The following is a 19,739-nucleotide window of genomic DNA, read 5'->3' on the forward strand; positions in this document are numbered from 1 at the left end:
TAGACTTTCAATCATACAAAAGTTTTTCTCTAGGACCTAGACTAAAATGTTATGAACTAAAAGAAAAAATTACTGACAAATTGGCTGGCTCATTCAAATAAATCAATTTGAAAGGATTATAGATTAAGCTGACAGTTTGAGTATTAGGAGAAAAATGAAAGAAGGTTGAGTTTTGAAAATAATTTTAGAATGAGAGTAAGAAATTCCATGTATGATATAATTTTTTGACATTATAAAGCAGAAATAAAATAATAGCTTGTAATTCTTGTATAGGGCATGAGGTGGTGCTGTATTCTACCAATTTGAGTACATTCATATAAGTGCAAACTGAACTATTATTTCGTTTATTTGTCATATACAAATTTTACTTATTTTCATTCATAATGTATGAGGAAACGCTTAAAAGTACAAAACCAAATACTAAAGCCAAAAATTCTAGTTATCAAAACAAATATATCAGTACAGTTACATTTTTCTTGGAACACTGTAGTGAATGAAAATGATTTAACATACAAATTCTGTATTATTAAATTTTTCAGTGAGAAAGAATTATTAAGCAGTAGATCTGCCATAGATTTAGTCAGAGGAGGAACTCATCACTATCATTATCATCACTATTGTTTTTTATAAAGATTTCCTATGTCACATACTTATTAGGAGGCTATTTGCTTTCGGGTATGATAAGACAGGAAGGTAACTGGTTGTTGCATTTTTTGTTATTAAATAATTGTAAACTATACATACTTAAAAAATAAAAACTTAAATAGATAATTTATGAAGGGTAAAATTGATGTGGCCTGAAATCTAACTGACAGGTTGAATTGATCAACATTTTGAAAATGTGAGAAACTTATAAGAAAATTATTATATGGAGCTTTCACAAAAATTAACAGATAATGAACCATTTGGAATTTAAAATGTTTATATTTGTATTGCCATATATAGACATACATATAACATATAAATGGTATATAATATAGATGCTATATGTTTTGACATTTTAATATACAGGTTGTACAACATATGTGTGTGATGTGTGTGCATATGTTGTACAATATACATGTATAAAATATAAATGTAGGCACACTCTAAGAATCTGAATATAGGAAGTATTGCATCTCTGGAGTTTACAACTGATAGTTTGGGGCTTACTCTAATTCTAGACATGACTGGTCTTAGCAAGGAAAGTGAAGCTTTTCCTCTCTGAAAGGAAAATTCCTGACATTCCTTGATCATCACAGAATCTAAATAAATGGATAGAATTCAGAATTTTAAAAAGAATAGTAATATAGTAACTAAGTATGGCCAATAGAAAGTAATATATGTATAGTACCTGTAAGGATCTTATTTTCCTTTTGTAATTCAAGTCCTTTACCAATTGTGTGGATTTATGGTTTAAAACATGGCTTACTCTTACCTATCACAATTTTCTAATTTCTGAAAAGTCCCTCCTTCTCTGTCCCAATTCCATACTTTTCTGTTCCACATGAAGTTGAGATACCTAAACTTGTTTAAAATAAATGTGAAGTATCTGGAAAATTAATTTAACAATCCTTTCAGTAATTTATTCTGTATATTCACAACCAAGTACTTTTCAGAATGGTTATAAAACCTCAGGAATATATGAAATTTGTGAAATAAAAAAAAGAAAACTTCAAGTATTACAGTTCTTTTAGAATTTGTCTAGCAGGTTCTCTGTTTTTACCAGAAAACCCCCCAAGAGGAAACAAGAATTAAAGAAAAATGTGGCCAGGTGTGGTGGCTCACATCTGTAATCCCAGCACTTTTGGGGGCCAAGGCGGCAGATCACTTGAGGTCAGGAGCTCGAGACCAGTCTGGCCAACATGGTGAAACCTTGTCTCTACTAAAAACACAAAAATTAGCCAGGCATGGTGGCATGCACCTGTAATCCCAGTTACTTGGGTGGCTGAGGGAGGAGAATCACTCGAACCTGGGAGGCGGAGGTTGCAGTGAGCCAAGATCCCGCCTGCATTCCAGCCTGGGTGACAGAATGAAACTCTGTCTTAAGAAAATGCATAAATAAACAAAGAAAAGAAAAGAAAAATGTAAACAAAGAACTGAATGCTGCTGAGTAACAAAAGGGTCACTTACTTTAAAAAATAATAATTTCAGCTCATCTAAGAAATAGCAGATAGTAAGCAACAGTGGGCAATACAAGATCAGAAACAGGATATTAAAAGGTAAGATATACACAGCTATCAATTATTTCCAAAAGGCATTATATTTTATATGAAACTTGCAGAATTAAAAAGTTGACAGTATGCCCTTTTCTTTTAATCATTAAATTATCTTAGTACCTTTTACCTCACTCCCAATTATCATCCACACCATTCCCTGTTCTTGACTTTGATACAAAACTTAAGTAGTCTCTTTGTTAAATAATCATTATGACTTACAGACTAATTTTGGCATTTTTTTATTACACCTGCCCCAACCTTATTACATTTAGGTACTATCCTAGGCCAAGTTATCATCACTTTATATTTGGAAAACTCTATCAGCCTCTTAGATGGTGTCTCTGACGTCTCTATACATAATACAACAGTAGATTAACTTTTCTTAAACTATACTTTCATCATGTAATTCCCATACAAGCACCCAGTTATTTCTTAGTTCTATAATATTAATACTAGTATTTATTAATGTTCTTTATAATAAATAGTATTAACATTAACACTATTATTTATTAATGTCCTTGGCATTGTGCTAAATGCTTTACATATGTTTACGTATGATTTAAATCTTTCCAAAGCACACTAAATATAATTATTCCTTATTTATGGATAAGAAAACTGAAACTCTGAAGGGCTGCTGACTAATTCGCCCAAGGTCAGTTATGAATTGATAAAGCTAAGATTCAAGCCGAGGTAGATCTCTATCCAAAACTCTAGATCACTAATCTCATCAACATCTAGAACACTGGCACAGAGTAGTCATTCAATAAATATTTGTTGAATAAATGAATGAATAAATACTATGCTACACTATCTTGGTATACTCTTAATAGTCAAATGAAAATTTATATTTTTAAATTCAAGCTCATATTTTACACTAAGCAAAATAACTGGCACACGTTACATGCTTAGTGAATATTTGTTGAATTGAACTAAATTTTAAAAATTATATTGGTATGAGCCCAACTAATGACACAGAGACAAAGTCTTACTATAACTTAACATAATCCACATTAATATTTATTTATATCTCTCTTTAGAGTGGCTAAAATTACATTTATTTGTGCTTCTGAATCAGGTAAACCATAATTATGTAACTAAGTTAATTTTATTAATAATTAATTTAGTTGCAAAATACAAAAAGTTTCCACTGGTGGAAAATAATATTGTTGGAACACTAAATATTGTGTATGAACATGTTGGACATGCACACCAAATTGCTTAGGGTGTATAGATTCCTAAACAGTCTGAACAAAATTCCCTGGAGATAATGTTTTAAAATTTTAATATAGAACAAATGTCACTGTCTAGCAATTTAAAGATATAAGGGACTTTAGAGTTCAATAACAAATACAGAGTTGTTATTTGAAACAAAAATGTGGCTCTTGAGAACAATCAGTTCAGTTTTCTAACAGCAGTTATAGTATGTGATCATAACCATTTTTTCCCCTTTTACAGAGGTCTCTAGGTGCACATTTTTAATGTATCCTAGCAGTTTCCAGTTAATGTTTTATATTTCTGTAGCTATTATTTTCTGTTGAAGGAAAACTAGTAAAGGTTGAGTCTAGAAAGGGAAAACAAAGAAAGAAGATCAATATTAACACTCTACAAATATTGACTTAGCAAAGTGACTTTGTTGTCATTCTCTCATAGGACTTGAAATTGAATGAATGATTTATTTATAAGAAACACTTATGGTAAATATTTGTTAAACAAAACAAAAAATTTGCTTGCCAAAGTATATAACTTGATAATCTACTCATCAAGTTATAAAACTTGAGTGTTACCATTTTAAAACTGAAGAGCTTATAATAATATTCATCATTTTTAATTTAAAAGTATTACACTAGCTTGTAGGTAGAAATTCCACAGAAAAACCTTGAATTACTTCATAAACTTTACTGGTTCCCTGTAGACACTGCATAGTTATTAATAAACTTAATGTCAAATTTTTTTCAGAAAAAGTCATCTCTGTTAACTTAAAATACTATACCTTTATTAAATTTGGCTCCGTTAACTTTGAGTTTCGGTTACCATTAGCCCCCATAGTAATTGTGAAGGAAACAGATGTTTTGAACTTCCTGGTTGCTGACAGTAAAGAACTCCTGGTGTCACCTGCAACAAGTAATGATTATTTGGTCTCACATTATGAAAAGTTGTCAATAGGAGTTTTTTTCCAAACACAATGCAGTATAAAAGATCTATTGTATTACTTTGACTCTCTTTGTTCTCCCCATTGAAATAAAGTCAGAAGTTTTATATTTATCAGGCTTTAATGGTCCCTAATTTATGGGCTACTACTAAGAATTCTTATTTGAATATGTCACCTTTCAGTCTGAAATTTTAGTTTTAATAAAATATAATGAGCATAGCTAAGTCAAGTTCCATAATAAAATTTTACTTCAATAGATTTTTACAGCTAAGAGAGTCTAGAAATGGTAGCTAACAAAAGTTAGATTCTCATTTGTTTTATCACTGAGAAGCTGAAATGGAAGGAAAAATTTATCTGAATATGACTCTTCATTTCTGATCAAGAAGTTCTTAGTGTTAAAAGTAAATACCTTTATTTGAGAATGTTTCCTGATCGGTTTTTCTTATGATTTTAGGTGATGATTTTGGTACTGGTAATGGGTCCCTTTCAGGGGACCCTTCGATGTGGTTTCCAAACTGGTGACGCCTCATTTTACTATCAACCTCTAGTTTTTCTAGTGTAGTCTTGAGACATTGCTCATTGGTTGTCATATATAATTTACAAAACTACAGGAAAAAAAAAAGTCCAGTGGGTAAAACTATTCAATCATACATTGGGGAAGAGGAGAAAGCAAATGCACATTAGTAGGCAAGGAATAGACTGATAGATGGAATATATTTCCTATTGATGGTTACACATTTTATTTTTTTGAATCAGATTGACCAGCCTCAAGTGACCTAGTGAAATGTAGCCATGATTCAATGAGGAGGTCATACTCTGAGTGAAAATAAAATGTTACACAAGGAGAGGTGATTTATTATTACTTTTTTTATAAGACGTGTAGACTTGCATTTGTTCAAAATAATTTTTATGATTCTTCTACCCCAGAAAAGGTACATTTCTGAGTAGAGTCTCTATGTTTATGTGTGTATCTGTCTGTATGTGTGAGCACACATGTTTTTTAACTTGGTTATATGATTTTTAATGTAGTCATCAGATTGCAATTGTGGGACTGGAAAAATTAAATTTCATGCACAATATTTAAGGATGTCATTGCCAATATTAAAAAGATGCATCCCTTTAAAAATAATTTTCTGACATGTTAATTAGTTGATATGTTAACTGATTTAATTGCTTCACAATGTATACATATATTAAAACATTACATGTACACTGTAAATATATACAATTTTTATTTGCCAATTATACCTTAATAAAGCTGGGGAAAAATAAAAACACTTTTCCAACACAGTATGTACATTTACATCAATGTGAGCTTATGTACCTTGATGTAGTCAAATTTGCCATCAGCATTTACATCAGTCAAATTTATTATGGCATTTACTTCTTCTCGAGTCATCTTCTCACCTCTCTGAAAAACAAAAAAAAAACGAGATTTATTTTAAAGCAACATGATTACTACTTTGTTATTCACAGGGATAGTGGAAGCACATTTTAATCTTTTCCATAGTTTTAAGGTATTGCTTCATTATAAATTATGAGTATTATATATAAAGAAAGAATGAGGCGGCTATATAAATTTCACAATTTTATTAAATTTTGTGAAAGTGTGCTGAATTTCAGTTTACTAAATAGTAACTAAAACCTGAATACTATAGAGTCAGTTATAACTGCTATTGAATTTAGGGGAATGATATTTTCTAACATTGTACCAAAAAGGAGAATGGATTCCTAATCCCATTTATACTTGGTTTTCCTTTTACTTATCACATATGGAACTATCACTGATTTTCAAAGAGTTCTGGACAGGAACGAATTAAATAGGAGCACAAGGGGGTGGTAACATAAGCTCAATTTTATACTTTATCTTTTATTTACAAAGAACCTTTCATCCAGAAGGATCCCTAAGTACTTTGTAAATAACATGTAAGTAATTCATTTCACCTCTCAATGAAATAGTTATTTTTAATGTAGACTTTGGTAGTCAAAGCTAGATTCCAAGCTCTTTCACAAAATATGCAAATTACAAAAGTTTTACTGATCTTACCTTCGTTAGAAATTTATAAAGGTCAGTGTGTAAAATACAGCCATCATCATTTACATCTAATTGCTTAAATGATTTTAGTAGTTCTGCTTTTGAAGTAGGTTTTTCCTTCCTTAAAATTATACAAAAATCATCAAAATTCAGTTTGGCAGTTTGAGGAGTCCAATACTTATTAATGGTCTTTTGGGATGGATTTCTTCCTGCATGCTGAAGAGCTGCCCAACAAAACAAGTATTATTTGTGATTATAACACTTGGAATTCGTACTTAAGTGCATTTTTTTCTTCAAATCACTATGTATTATGATATTTAAAAAACACTATACATATACCAGTACATTACCTTTGGTGTTGTTTATCTAGTGATACCAAGATAGGCCTGACTTTGAAAAACAAAAATATTGCCAGGCGCAGTGGCTCATGCCTGTAATCCCAGCACTTTGGGTGGCCGAGGCAGATGGATCACAAGGTCAGGAGTTCAAGACCAGCCTGGCCAAGATGGAGAAACCCTGTCTCTACTAACAATACGAAAAAATTAACTGGGCACAGTGGCAGGCGCCTGTAATCCCAATTACTCAGGAGGCTGAGGCAGGAGAATCGCTTGAACTCGGGGGGTGGAGGTTGCAGTGAGCTGAGATTGTGCCACTGTACTTCAGCCTGGGTGACAGAGTGAGACTCCATCTCCAAAAAAAAAAAAAAAAGAAAAGAAAAGAAAAGAAAAACAAAAATATGTATGCCACCACCTAAAGATTATTTAATTATTAACGCCAGAATTAAATAGATTTTCCTTATTCTGACAGTTTGGTTCTCAACCTACATAGTTTAAATAATTACCAATATCTGATTACTTAAGAGCTTCTAAAAGCTCTTCTAAAAGCTTCTAAAGGAAATACAAGATTAAAAACAACCATCCATCTACTTAATTGTTTGGGGGACAAAAGGATAACACAAAAAGTGTGAATTAGTACTTTTTCTGGCTAAATAAATACCTTAATGACTCTTCAGCCATAAATAAGAAGGAAATCCTGTCATTTGCAACAAGATGGATGAACATGGAGGACAACATGTTAAGTGAAATAAACTAGACAGTGAAGACAAATACAGCATATCTCACTTGTGTGGAATCTTAAAAAAAAAAAGTTAGTATCATAGAAGTGGAGAACAGACCAGTGGTTACTGGAGACTGGGAAGGGGAACTGTAAGTACTACCTAAGTACTCTGGGGGTAGAGGAGGATGGGGAAAGGTAGGTCAATGGGTACAAAGTTACAATCAAGATAGTGGGAAATAGGTTCTGGTATTCTATTGCACAGTATGGTGACTATAGTTAGCATTAAGGTACTGTATATTACAAAATAGCTAGAAGAGAGGCTTTTGAATGGTCTCACCATAAAGAAAAGATAAATGCATGCAGCGACGGATATACTAACTACCTTGATTTGATCATTATACAACATAGAAATGTATTGAAATGTCAAATTGTACCTCATAAATACATACAATGTGTAAATTTAAAAAACAAATATCTTAATGAAATGAGAAAAGCATTCATTTAAGACTATCAGTGTCAACAGGCATGATATCTAAAATGTTCATCATTGCTAGGTACTAAGCTTTCAAAAACATTAATCATGTTCCAAATGTCAAATATATGCACATAAAGTATCCCTTTGTAGTTATGGCCCTGCTAAAAATCAAGAATGTCAATATACTGTAAGAGAAGATTATTATAGAGATGCTATGGTCAAACTACTCTTCATTTTTAACCACATCCTTCTATCTATGGAGAGCAAAGAAGTACATGTGAGAAAAGCTTTGTATATTTACATATGTCATATCACACTAAAACACAATAGTTAAAGCAATTGCAAATATTTTGAACAGCTGAATAGAAGTAACTTGGTAATTTGCAAATACATCTCTGCATACTGAAATATAACATTTTCTAAAATGAACCAATGATAAATTTCCTAAGCACCACAGAAGGAATTAACATAATTTTAAAAGGTACAATTGTCCTGAATTGTACTGCCAAATTCTATTACAAAATCTTATATTGGATAGTTCCAACTATCTTTATAGGAATTCACAAGATCTGTGTATCACCAATCAGCATCAAAAAACGATAATTTGGATATTCTACAATTTAATGTAATAAGGACCAATAAGTATAAAACAATTTCACTAAAGAAATATCCTCATGGAGATAGAAACCAGATCAGGGTAACAAATACAGATATAAGTGAGTCAGTTATATTGAACATTATTGTGCACTAGTATAGGCTGATTTTTGTTCATCAATACAAACTTTTTAGTTCCAAAGAAATTTTATCATCTAGGATGGGCGTGGTGGCTCACACCTGTAATTTGGGTTTACAATTACACTTTGGGAGGCCGAGGTGGTTAGATCACCTGAGGTCAGGAGTTCGAGACCAGCCTGGCCAATACAGTGAAACCCTGTCTCTACTAAAAATACAAAAATTAGCCGGGCCTGGTGGCATGTGCCTGTAATCCCAGCTACTCAGGAGGCTGAGGCAGGAGAATCCCTTGAACCCAGGAGGTGGAGATTGCAGTGAGCCGAGATTGCGCCACTGCGCTCCAGCGTGGGTAACAGAGCAAGACTCCATCTCAAAAAAAGAAATTTTATTTTATTGTTATTATTTTTTTTTTTTTGAGATGGAGTTTTGCTCTTGTTGCCCAGGTTGGAGTACAATGGTGCAATCTCGGCTCACTGCAACCTCCGCCTCCCGGGTTCAAGCGATTCTCCTGCCTCAGCCTCCCAAGTAGCTGGGATTACAGGCATGCATCACCACACCTGGCTAATTTTGTATTTTTAGTAGAGACGTGGTTTCTCCATATTGGTCAGGCTGGTCTCAAACTCCCGACCTCAGGTGATCCACACGTCTCAGCCTGCCAAAGTGCTGGGATTACAGGCATGAGCCACCACACCTGGCAAGAAATTTTATAATCTAAATAGGAAGTCTACATCTGAGTGTAAAATTGCTATCTATGGCCATAACTTATGGGTAATAACATATTAAAAATCCATAAATAAAATTCTCTTCTCCTCTAGATTATGCCAGTGACTTTCAGAGCTAACAGAAATTGCAGTTGTGGTAACTGCCATCTTCCATACACCTATAAAGGCTTTGTGGAAATTCATTGCATTGGAGATAATATAAATGTTTTTATTTCCACGGTTTTATTTTGGATGTCGACAAAAGTCCTGATTACCACACTGCCCTAGCAACAACATGTAAGTAAGTATTTTGCCTAGTGTGTAAATGAACTATTCCTTAATTCAGCTGTTCACAGAATCAAAGAAATGGCATATGTGTTTTAGGATTCCAACTCCAGCCAACTCCTACCCTTTAAAAGCTGGGAATACAAGTAGATGTAAATGAAGTTGTAATTTTTTTTTTGCCTCTAAAATATTTTTATTTTAAAAAGGCTTAGTGTGCAAAGATGCTCATCATATTGCTACACTACTGCTACTAATAATAAAGGAAACAATGTTCAAACAATCAAGGAGTAGTTAACTGAATCATGGTACATATACAGAATGCACTTACACAACTACTAAATTATTTTTATGACAATGAATATTATATAAAATTTTCTGCAAAATTTCTTCCTTATTGTTAAGCCTAAAGTGCCTTTTGTCTAAGGTTCTTTTTTTTAATCTTTAATTTTTGGAGGTACATAGTAGGTATATAAGATAAGATATTTTGATACAGGTATGCAATAATTACATCAGGGTAAATAGGGTATCCATTGCCTCAAGCATTAATCCTTTGTTTCAAACAATCCAATTATACTCTAATCATTTTAAAATGTACACTTAAATTTTTTTTTTTACTACTGTCACCCTGTTGTGCTAGCTAATACTAGGTCTTATTCTTTCTATTTTTCTATTTTCAATTTTCTCCCCCCACCCCCACTACCCTTCTCAGCCTCTGATAAACATCATTTTACTCTCTATCTCCATGAGTTCAATTGTTTTAATTTTTAGCTCCCATATATAAGAACATGTGATGTTTGCCTTTCCGTGCCAGGCTTATTTCACTTAACATGATGACCTCCAGTTCTATCCATGTTGCTGCAAATGACAGGATCTCATTCTTTTTTATGGCTGAATGGTACTCCACTGTGTATATGTACCACTTTTTTTTTTTTAAAATCCATTCATCTATTGATGAACTCTTACACTGCTTCCAAATTTTGGGCTATTGTGAATAGTGCTGCAGTAAACATGGGAGTGCAGGTATCTCTTCAATATACTGATTTCCTTTTGGGTATATACCAAGTAGTAGAATTGCTAGATCCTATGGTAGCTGTATTTTTAGTTTTTTAAGAAGCCTCCAAACTGTTCTCCACAGTGGTTGTAGTAATTTACATTCCTACCAACAGTGTATGAGGGTTCCCTTTTCTCCACATCCCTGCCAGCATTTGAAGTCCACATGAAAGAAAATTATATTTTATGTTCCGTTTTGAGAAAAAAGGTGTGTAACTTTTTCTCACAAGTGGTAGCTTAGCATATGCTTGCTGCTATCTTTAGTAACAAAGAAAATACTGTTTTAAAAAATGTACTGGTAATTAGAAAAGAACAACTTTCTCAGAATAAAATTAATTATGCCAAAACATGTACTCAGTAAGCAGAAATACCCATATCTAAGAAACTGATACAATCTATTTCCTACTAACTTTAATCTCTAGGTTTAGAATTAGTTGGATCTAATTATTAAGTTTGATGGTAGTAAAAATATTAGGTAGCTGTAGATGTTTAAATTTTGACACCATGATATGGATCTTTTGTCAGGGTTTACTTTTAAAGTTCTGACATGAGTCTATAATGCCTGTATTATTTATAAATTGACAAAAAAGGAACTTAAAGCTATAATAATGCTACTGCTCTATCCAATCTTAAAATGGAAATGCACATGTTATATGTATAAGTGGCAGAAGGATATAGATGAAAGACATAGCAATAAGAAGCAGCTCTGGTTCATGTTACTCCTTTTTAAAAAATAGTTCATCTAAAATCAATTATTACAACGTTAACAGAGTATTCCCCCCTAAAACCAAAAGTGTATATAACACTGAAGAGACAAACACTGCATTGTTATCCTCCCAGATAATTTTATAAGATTGATAACACCTTAATAATACATACACATTGATTCACAAACTAAATGCCATAGTAGTGGAAGGCATGTTAAACTTTTAAACTTAGCAGATTCCTTCTCTTAGTATATTTTCAAAACAGTAACAACAACAACAACAAAAAAACTCAGACATTTTAGAAAAAATGGCAAATTAGAAGTAATTTTAATTTACTGGCCAGGCGTGGTGGCTCACGCCTGTAATCCCAGCACTTTGGGAGGCCAAGGTGGGCGGATCACCTGAGGTCCGGAGCTCGAGACCAGCCTGGCCAACATGGTGAAACCCCGTCTCTACTAAAAATACAAAAATTAGCCAGGCATGGTGGCATGCACCTATAATTTCAGCTACCCAGGAGGCTGAGGCAGAAGAATCACTGGAACCCAGAAGGCAGAGGCTGCAGTGAGTTGAGATTACGCCACTGCACTGCAGCCTGGGAGACAGAGCAAGATTCCGTTTCAAAAAAAAAAATTTATTGGATGTCTGCCTAAACATTTAATGTATAAGAATTAAACACAAATACTTAAAATTCAAAATAGAGCATGTTAGTTAGTAATTTTAAAATAATGTAAATCAAAATTAAACATGACTTTAAAAGTCAGTCATGTGCATTTGCATTTAAACTACTTTACAAATAATATATTTTATTTAGACATCAAATAAATTTTAATCTCGTCAATTCTTGTATTCCTCAAAATACATTTCCTCAAATAGATCTTATTGGATACAAACTCAAGACACTGCTGCAAAAATATGTCAGGGTTTTGGTTTAAGAAAATTCATTCTAAAATTGGTAAAATAACTTAGCTTCTCTACCCATAAAGTTATTAGCCTTGATGAAACTGACATGAGTAGTCAGTGTTATCTAGTACTGTTGTTTATCACTCTCTCATGACTAAAGATCTCCAAATCATTTGATACTCCTGGCAAGGACCAAATTTGGTGGTTTTGGGGACCTTTGTAATGAGAGGAATTTTTAAATGTGATGAAGGACAGAAGCAATAAAAGACAAAACAAAAAATAAAAATAAGAAATAAAAAAACCCAAACTCAATTCTCTTTTAAAAGTTCACTTATCTCTCAATACTTCACTTTTTTCAGACATTCCACCCATTTTTACATATCCTTTACACTTTATGGGTCAAATCCAGACTAGTGACTTAGAGGCCAAAAGTGTTTTAATTTTATTATGATAAATCTTAAAGCACCAAAATGAGAATTAAAAATATCTTAAGCAAGTAGTAATTGACAGAAGCTTTCAATTACCCATCTAGTTTGTATAAACATTGAAAGTTTTATTTGTAGTTCCTAGAATATGTAACTATATAATATGACATAATAGCTTACTATAGTTCCATTGCTCAAGCTTCACTAAGAAATTGGGATGATTCAACAAGGTAATTCTAATTTCAGTCTTTCTGACCTATGTATTAACTTTCAACAAAAAGGTGAAAGATTTAAAATTTTAAAAAATTTACCCAAGTAAAGTTGATCTTTAGAAATAATGTTTTCCAAGCTGCTTTTGAAGACAGTTAAGTAGGCAGCTCTACAATTCATATAAAATATTTCCTCTTCAGTTAGTGGAAATTTCTTTGTTCGAGGACTCTCTGAAGGTGTTGATTTCTGATTGGAGAAAGTTGCATCGCTTCGTGGACTGATCGCCATTCTATTGAAAAGTAATTTAAAAACTTGTTTGTCAATGTGAATCACTAAAATGCAAAGGTCACCATGTCTTTCACATACAGGGAGGAGAATTAAGATTTCATACATAGAAGAAAAAGATGAAAATTTATAACTTTTATGAAAAAATCAAGATATTAAAAGTTTTATATGTGGAAGAAAAAGATGAATATTATAGTTGTATATGGACGTATTATACATTAAACAAGAATAAGCCCTTGCAGTTGATTTCTAATTTTAGATATATACATATGTATATATACAATTGTTCAAGTATGTAGTAATAGCCAGAAGAACAAAGATATATACAAAAGAAGAATCACTGTAAAAAGCACACATCTATTCTCTCAAAATAAGAAAGTCAGATGAGACTCTTCATCAGGTTTTTAAGAGGACCAAATCAGTTAATACATGTGAAGCATATACAATACTGCTTGGCACGTAATAAGTGCTAAATCAACTGCAGATAATGAGAAACTCCAGAATAATGAGAAACTCCAGAATAATGAGAATTTGGATATGAGTGGTAGTTGGCACCCATCTTCCACAGCAGGATCAGCAAGATCATTTCATTAACATCTCAATAATGCAGCCCCACATTTCAAATAGCTATATTTCAAAAGTGTCATTTATAACATTATCATAGTTTTACTGTGTTCCTTTATTAATAACAATGTTTGAGGTTGATATAGCACCTCTGTACATAAGAGCTTAAAGAACTGTCATACATCTTGTCTTATCCCTATTACAGTGGTCAGGTATTTTTTTGTCCGTTTTACAGATGAGGAAATTGAGGGGTAGCGATGTCACCCAGCTAGCAGTAAGTGGCAAAAAGCCGTAAATTTCACTAACAGTTTATTCTTTGTTAATGTGGATATAGGTTTACTGAAGAATGGTTACTATGGGTTATCAGATTGGTCTAACAGCTTCCAACATTACTCTAACCAGCTTTGACTTCTAATATACACTCCAGCCAACTAAATTGAATATTTCAAGTTCAATAATAAGATGATGCAGGTAGGGTCCCCTTCAGGACTCATTGGATTCCTACTCAGGAGACCTAAATCATTTGCACCTTTTTGAATTATATAGATCTTTTACACTTGGGAAAGAAAGATAATAATTGCTTACCATGGATGAAGTACCCTATTTATAATACACAGGCCGCCTGCCTGACACTTTCATATTACACCAGGTTTAGAAGGACCCCACAGGGATGTGGTGTCACAGTCTGGTTACTGCAAATTGGTATTACTATAATTAAGCATCAGAGTTTTAAACACATATGCGTGCATGCATCTCCTCACAAGTGTGAAAGAAAACTGTTTCAAGAAGGAAGGGAGAATGAATTTCACTTTGCAATAAGCAATTTTAAAGTGTAAGTATTTTTTAGGATCGTCCTCAAATATTCTTTCCAAACAAGGCAACTCCCTCACGTGGAAATCGCAAGGCAGAAATGTGCCAGAATTTTATTCTTCTCCTTTCTGTGACGAGAAACCAAACTGAAGCTTAAATAAACATATAATTGCACCCCCCGCAGGCTTGGAAACCTCCTTTATTTAAAACTCCAGCCCGAGACTGAGACAGGGGCCTAGAGAGTACATTGCAGCAAACGGCTCCATAAATAACCAGCCACACAACAGCAAGAAAAATAAACTGTTAACAAGCGCCTAAGGCTTCTACCAGGCCAAGCGAAAACAGAAAGCCATCCAGTCACCGTCCCTACACAGTGAAATACTTTCACAGGTAATCTCGGGCACCATCTCCCTATTTTTGTATTCCTCTGGAAATAAAACCGCATTTACATGTACATTGTAGGTATACACATGGACCAAATGTTTATGACAGAGAAGCAGACAAAGCAGGGGAAGGAGAAGCAGCCACACAGAGAGGGACAGAGGGAGCGAAGAGATAGAGACAGCGAGCTGTTTGCTACCTAATTCTAGCTCACAAACAAGGAAGCGCAGCCAATTCTCTTCGGCGATTCCGCGTTCCCCTCACCGCAGCCGGACAGATCTCGGCCTTTCTCTAATCACCATGGCAACTGCACCTCACCGCCACCGGAAATAAGATGCAGAGCTCTTCCCCAAACGATCCGGCTAGAAATCTAGGAAGCGCTGATCCAGAGCGCACAGAGACAGCTGTGTTGTTCCTCTATCGCGGGGCCAGATAGAGGAGCCGCGGTATGGCCAGAGTAGTGACAGAGAGTGCTCTGTTATACCCAGCAGAAACTGGGTGCTCTCCTGGGCCTAAACTCCCCTCCCGCTCCTTTGCTCGCTCACACCCGGATCCTTCGTCGCGGGGAGGGTGTTTCCGCCCGGCCGCGGTGGGCGTGACGCAACGTCCAGCGCGCGCTTTTCATGCCTTGGTGTTTCCTTTGGCGGAGTTTTTGTTTTCAGAAGATGCTGGGTTTGTTTTATTCAGCGGCAGTGGTGCTTCCCCGAATCTCAGAATGCCGTAGGTATCTCCTCCCCCGGGTATTGCTGTTTTGGGGGGCCCTCTGCAAGAAGAGTAGATGTTATGTGGCCCAACAGCCTTTCTCGTTTTCCTATTTTTTCGGAGTATAAACTTGTCTCCTCTGTCGACAGACAGTTCTCGCTTGGTACCCTCAACTCTACGTCTCCTCCAGCGGTACTCATACGACAGTCCTTTGCTTTCTGTTTCTACGATGCTTTTGACAGATTTTGTAAGCTGTGGGCTGTATTTAAGATGATGTCTAACTTGAAATAACATAAATAAGGTTAACACACAGAATGAAACAGAGTAGATAAAAACAGGCCTTCGTAGTTTGTCAGTCCCTTGCCTTCATTAATGTGGCGCGTTCATATAAACCCGTGGGAGAACTCGTGGACTGGGCCTAGATACCTGGATTCCAGTTAAGACTCTTTCACTGTTGGGCAAGTCGCTTATCGACCCTGAGCTTCGGTTTTCTTACTTATACAAATAAGTTTGTACTGCATGATCTCTAAATTCCCATCCGTGACCAATAACCTGATTATTGAGAATGACCATAGTGGGAATAGGCATTGTGCTAGATAATATTCATCTATTTTTCCTATCCTTCATCCATCCTATATTGAGATGCATAAAATAGTTGCTACCCTATAGAAACTTAAAACAAAAAAAAAGTCATTAAAGGTGGGAGTGGGGTGGATATCAAACACCTGTAATTCTTCCCTGGCTGTCCTTATCCTCAGGCTGATTTAGGTACCCCCTCTAGTGTAACCTATTCCTTAGTTTATTTCAGTATTAAGTAAAATGCAAAGTAACGCAGCTGGGGAAATATTTGCATCAAATAGGAATTGACATGAAAGGGGAAAGCTATACAGAAATGAAAACTTATATTTATTCAATCACGAATTACAATGTGGGTGCTGTGTTAATCAATTTATCTGCGTTTTTTCGTTTAATCCTAAAAGACTTTAGGGGATAAGAGCTGCTATTATCTTTACAGATAAACCCATCACCTAATATGGTGTTCAACACAGCTACCAATAAATGCATGTTTTACTGATGCCCTTAAAGGTTATGGAGTATTGAGCAGGTTTTCCTTTCCCCAGAATTAAGCAAAGAGACTTGTTTCCCTACTCTTGCATTATAAAAATCATCCAGTTCTCAGATAAACAAAGCTGCAAAGATAATGTCACACACAAACACACACACACACACAGTCCCTAAGAATGCAATGAAAACAAACGTGTATTTGCCGAACAAGTGGTAATACCTCCTGAACTGTGTGTCTGTGTATACGAGTGGGGAACCAAAAAACTATGAAAAGTGGAACTTTTTTTTTTCTTTTTTTGAAACAGAGTCTAGCTCTCTTGGCCAGACTGGAGTGTAGTGCTGTGATCACAGCTCACTGCAGCCTCTACCTCCCGGGCTCCCACGTACCACCATGCCTACTTTTTTTATTTTGTAAAGACGGTGTCTCCATGTTGCCCAGCCTGGTCTTGAAGTCCTGGGCGTAAGTGATCCTTCCACCTCAGCCTCCCAATGTGTTGGGATTATAGGAGTTAGCCACTGCGTCAGGCTTAAAAGTGGACCTTTTTGACAACTGTCCTCCTAACATGCACAGGAGATGTTATATTAGGCTTTTAGATAAATATATTCTGATAATAAATATACAACCTTAAAGTTGAGGTTAACATCTCACATATATAGCTAATATATATTATATGTGAGACTAGCAATTACTTTGCTAATTTTCTAAGTTTTAGCAAAGTGATTTAAGACCAAATCAGCAGTTAAGTAATGCATAAAACATAATGACATATTAGTAGAGAATCTCCATCATTGTTAGTAAACTAAGTTTTTTTTGTTTGTTTGTTTTTAATGTGGTTACTGATAAGGTCATAAATGAGTGGTGCAAATAGCTATCTTGGCAAGTTACGTATGACGGTGGATTCATTTTTAAGTGATGTTGAAATGGTGACTATTTGGTATGTATTTGGAAGACTAAATGTGTAATACAACTTATGGGAGGGTGTGATCTATCTCCTAATTTCTTAGAACCTTGAGCAGAAAAAAATTCAATACTACAATGTGTAGTTGTGAAAATATACATGGTCCAAATGAATCTAAAATAAATGAGAAACAGCAAATGTTCAGTGACAATAGAGTGGATGGATGAATCTTAACATAACGAGTTAAAGAACCAATTTGTATGAGACTACATTTGTTATCCTTATAAAACTTAAGAACAAGCCAAAATAAGCTATTTATGGTTATATACGTATGTGATAAGATTATTGTTAAAAGGCAGAGAAATGATAAATACATTTTAATAGATGACTTTTGAGGGAAGCAAATAGATGCATGTATACCCAATCATATTGGTAATGATCTAGTTCTTAAATTATGTGGTGAGTTTATGGGTGCTTATTTTCTTATGTTTTATAACTTACACAGCTTACATTTATTCATTAGTATCCATTATTCATTAGTATTACATTTATTCATTTAGTATGTACTACTTAAAATGTTTTTTAAAAGGATTTAGAGATTACCTATCTTAAGTCCTCACTAAGTGTAGCTTTCTATGCCTTCTCTTTGATCCTTTGGAGGAAGCAGATGAATTAGATAAATGCTGCTGTTGGTTTCGTTAGGCTAATCATCTTCCCTTCCAATCTTGCTCCTTTTTCTGTGTACATTATAAAATTAGCGACATAGTCATTTCTCTATCTAGGTTGAAACCTTCCCTTTTTTTAGATTTGAAGTGGAAAAATCATGGACTTTGGAGTAAGACAAACAGGATTTGAATCTTGAGTCTGTTAACCAGCTGTGTGCTCCTTAGATTGTTACTCAGTGTCCTCATTGATAAAATAGTTGCTCAATAAGTATGTATTAATTGAATGATAAAGTTGCTACTTTGGAAAGATTTCATTCTATGTAGACAGATACATGCCTTTTTAGTAGCTCTTGCTATAAGTAATCAAATCCCATTCTAGACCTTTTTTCTTCGACCTTTTGCTTTATAAAGCTTCCTTTAAAAAATACCATTTGCTTAGTCTTTCTAATTAGTGTACATCATCATGCTAATTCAGCCAAGGATATTCTCTACCAGAGTTAACTTTATTCTGTTCCAAGCTATGACTGAACTAAAGCTATAAAGTTGGAATAGCATTATTGTTGTAGAAAACTATTCATAACAGTAACTAACAGTGGGGGCCATTCTGCTGATGTATTTGTAGTCTGAGAGTTTTCTGAGAGAACTTTAAAATGTGCTGTATTTTCCAAGATAAGGGAAAATGAATATAAACGTATCCTGGATCTTTATTGTGCCTATATGCTGTAATCATGTTGATGCTACTGCCAGGTACAATGATTTTTATTTTGTGGATTGATTATAAAGAAATAGGTGGGTGGAATGATGTGTCAGGCCAAGTGAAAGTTAACCATTAAATAAACATCCTTTGAATTATAGTAGATATTCAAAGTTATATAATTTCTTTTATAAATAAAGTGTCCTGCATTTTAAAAGAAGATTGGTGAAATCATTAGTACTTTATATAAGAAAAATACGAAATTTAAATGAAATTCTTTCCTGCTTGTAAAAGTCAGTAAAGTCTAATAGAGGAAGGTATAATAGAGCCTTTTTGGCTGAGCGTGGTGACTCTCAACTGTTGGTTTAACTTAGAATTTTTTTACTTCATAATAGTGTGAAAGCAATATGCGTTCAGTAGAAACTACTTCAAGTACCCATACGACCATTCTTTACTTTCAGTGCGGTATTCAATAAATTACATGAGATATTCAACACTTTATTTTAAAAGAGATTTTGGATTAGATGATTTACCCAACTATAAGTTAATTTAAGAGTTCTCAGCACGTTTAAGCTATGATGTTCAGTAGGTTAAATGTGTGAAATGCATTTTCAACTAATAGTTTCAATTTACAGTGGGTTTGTTGTAACATAATCCTCTTGTAAGTCAAGGAGGATCTATATATTTTTTGCTTTCAACTTCTTAAAAAGGCGAGAATGTTTAAAGCAAAAATTAAACACTATTATGGGGT

General features: G+C 34.1%; 2 protein-coding genes and 1 non-coding gene across 36 annotated transcripts in view; 2 read left to right on the forward strand and 1 right to left on the reverse strand.

Annotated features, from left to right (window-relative positions):
* The window catches only part of EFCAB7 (EF-hand calcium binding domain 7), a 47,053-nt gene extending 31,774 nt beyond the window's left edge, over nt 1-15,279 (reverse strand). For 3 of the 7 annotated variants that reach the window (XM_065521207.2, XM_065521195.2, XM_074004921.1), the window contains exons 1-6: nt 15,163-15,245; nt 13,025-13,212; nt 6,395-6,606; nt 5,672-5,758; nt 4,757-4,952; nt 4,189-4,310 (exon numbers count right to left, since the gene is read on the reverse strand). In XM_065521207.2, coding sequence (XP_065377279.1) covers nt 4,189-4,310; nt 4,757-4,952; nt 5,672-5,758; nt 6,395-6,606; nt 13,025-13,211 — 804 coding nt within the window. In that variant the 5' untranslated portion in view covers nt 13,212; nt 15,163-15,245. Of the gene's footprint in view, nt 1-4,188; nt 4,311-4,756; nt 4,953-5,671; nt 5,759-6,394; nt 6,607-13,024; nt 13,213-15,162 lie in introns of all 7 variants that reach the window. The other 4 variants (XM_015434860.4, XM_015434845.4, XM_074004914.1 and 1 more) reach the window with 2 other exon arrangements.
* On the forward strand, nt 1,657-1,717 carry LOC123571043 (U7 small nuclear RNA). Its single transcript, XR_006695219.1, has one exon. It is a non-coding gene; the product is annotated as a U7 small nuclear RNA (small nuclear RNA).
* Nucleotides 15,280-15,605: 326 nt separating the features above from the next.
* Nucleotides 15,606-19,739, forward strand: part of ITGB3BP (integrin subunit beta 3 binding protein) — a 74,102-nt gene continuing 69,968 nt past the window's right edge. For 20 of the 28 annotated variants that reach the window (XM_074004997.1, XM_074004982.1, XM_074004995.1 and 17 more), the window contains exon 1: nt 15,606-15,683. Coding sequence is in view for 10 of the 28 variants with exons in the window: in XM_065521243.1 (XP_065377315.1) it covers nt 15,679-15,683 (5 nt within the window). In the remaining 18 variants the exon portion in view is untranslated. Of the gene's footprint in view, nt 15,688-19,739 lie in introns of all 28 variants that reach the window. The other 8 variants (XM_074005003.1, XM_074004984.1, XM_074004962.1 and 5 more) reach the window with 1 other exon arrangement.

This window comes from Macaca fascicularis, chromosome 1, assembly GCF_037993035.2.
Source record: "Macaca fascicularis isolate 582-1 chromosome 1, T2T-MFA8v1.1".
In the NCBI taxonomy this organism is placed as follows: domain Eukaryota; kingdom Metazoa; phylum Chordata; class Mammalia; order Primates; family Cercopithecidae; genus Macaca; species Macaca fascicularis.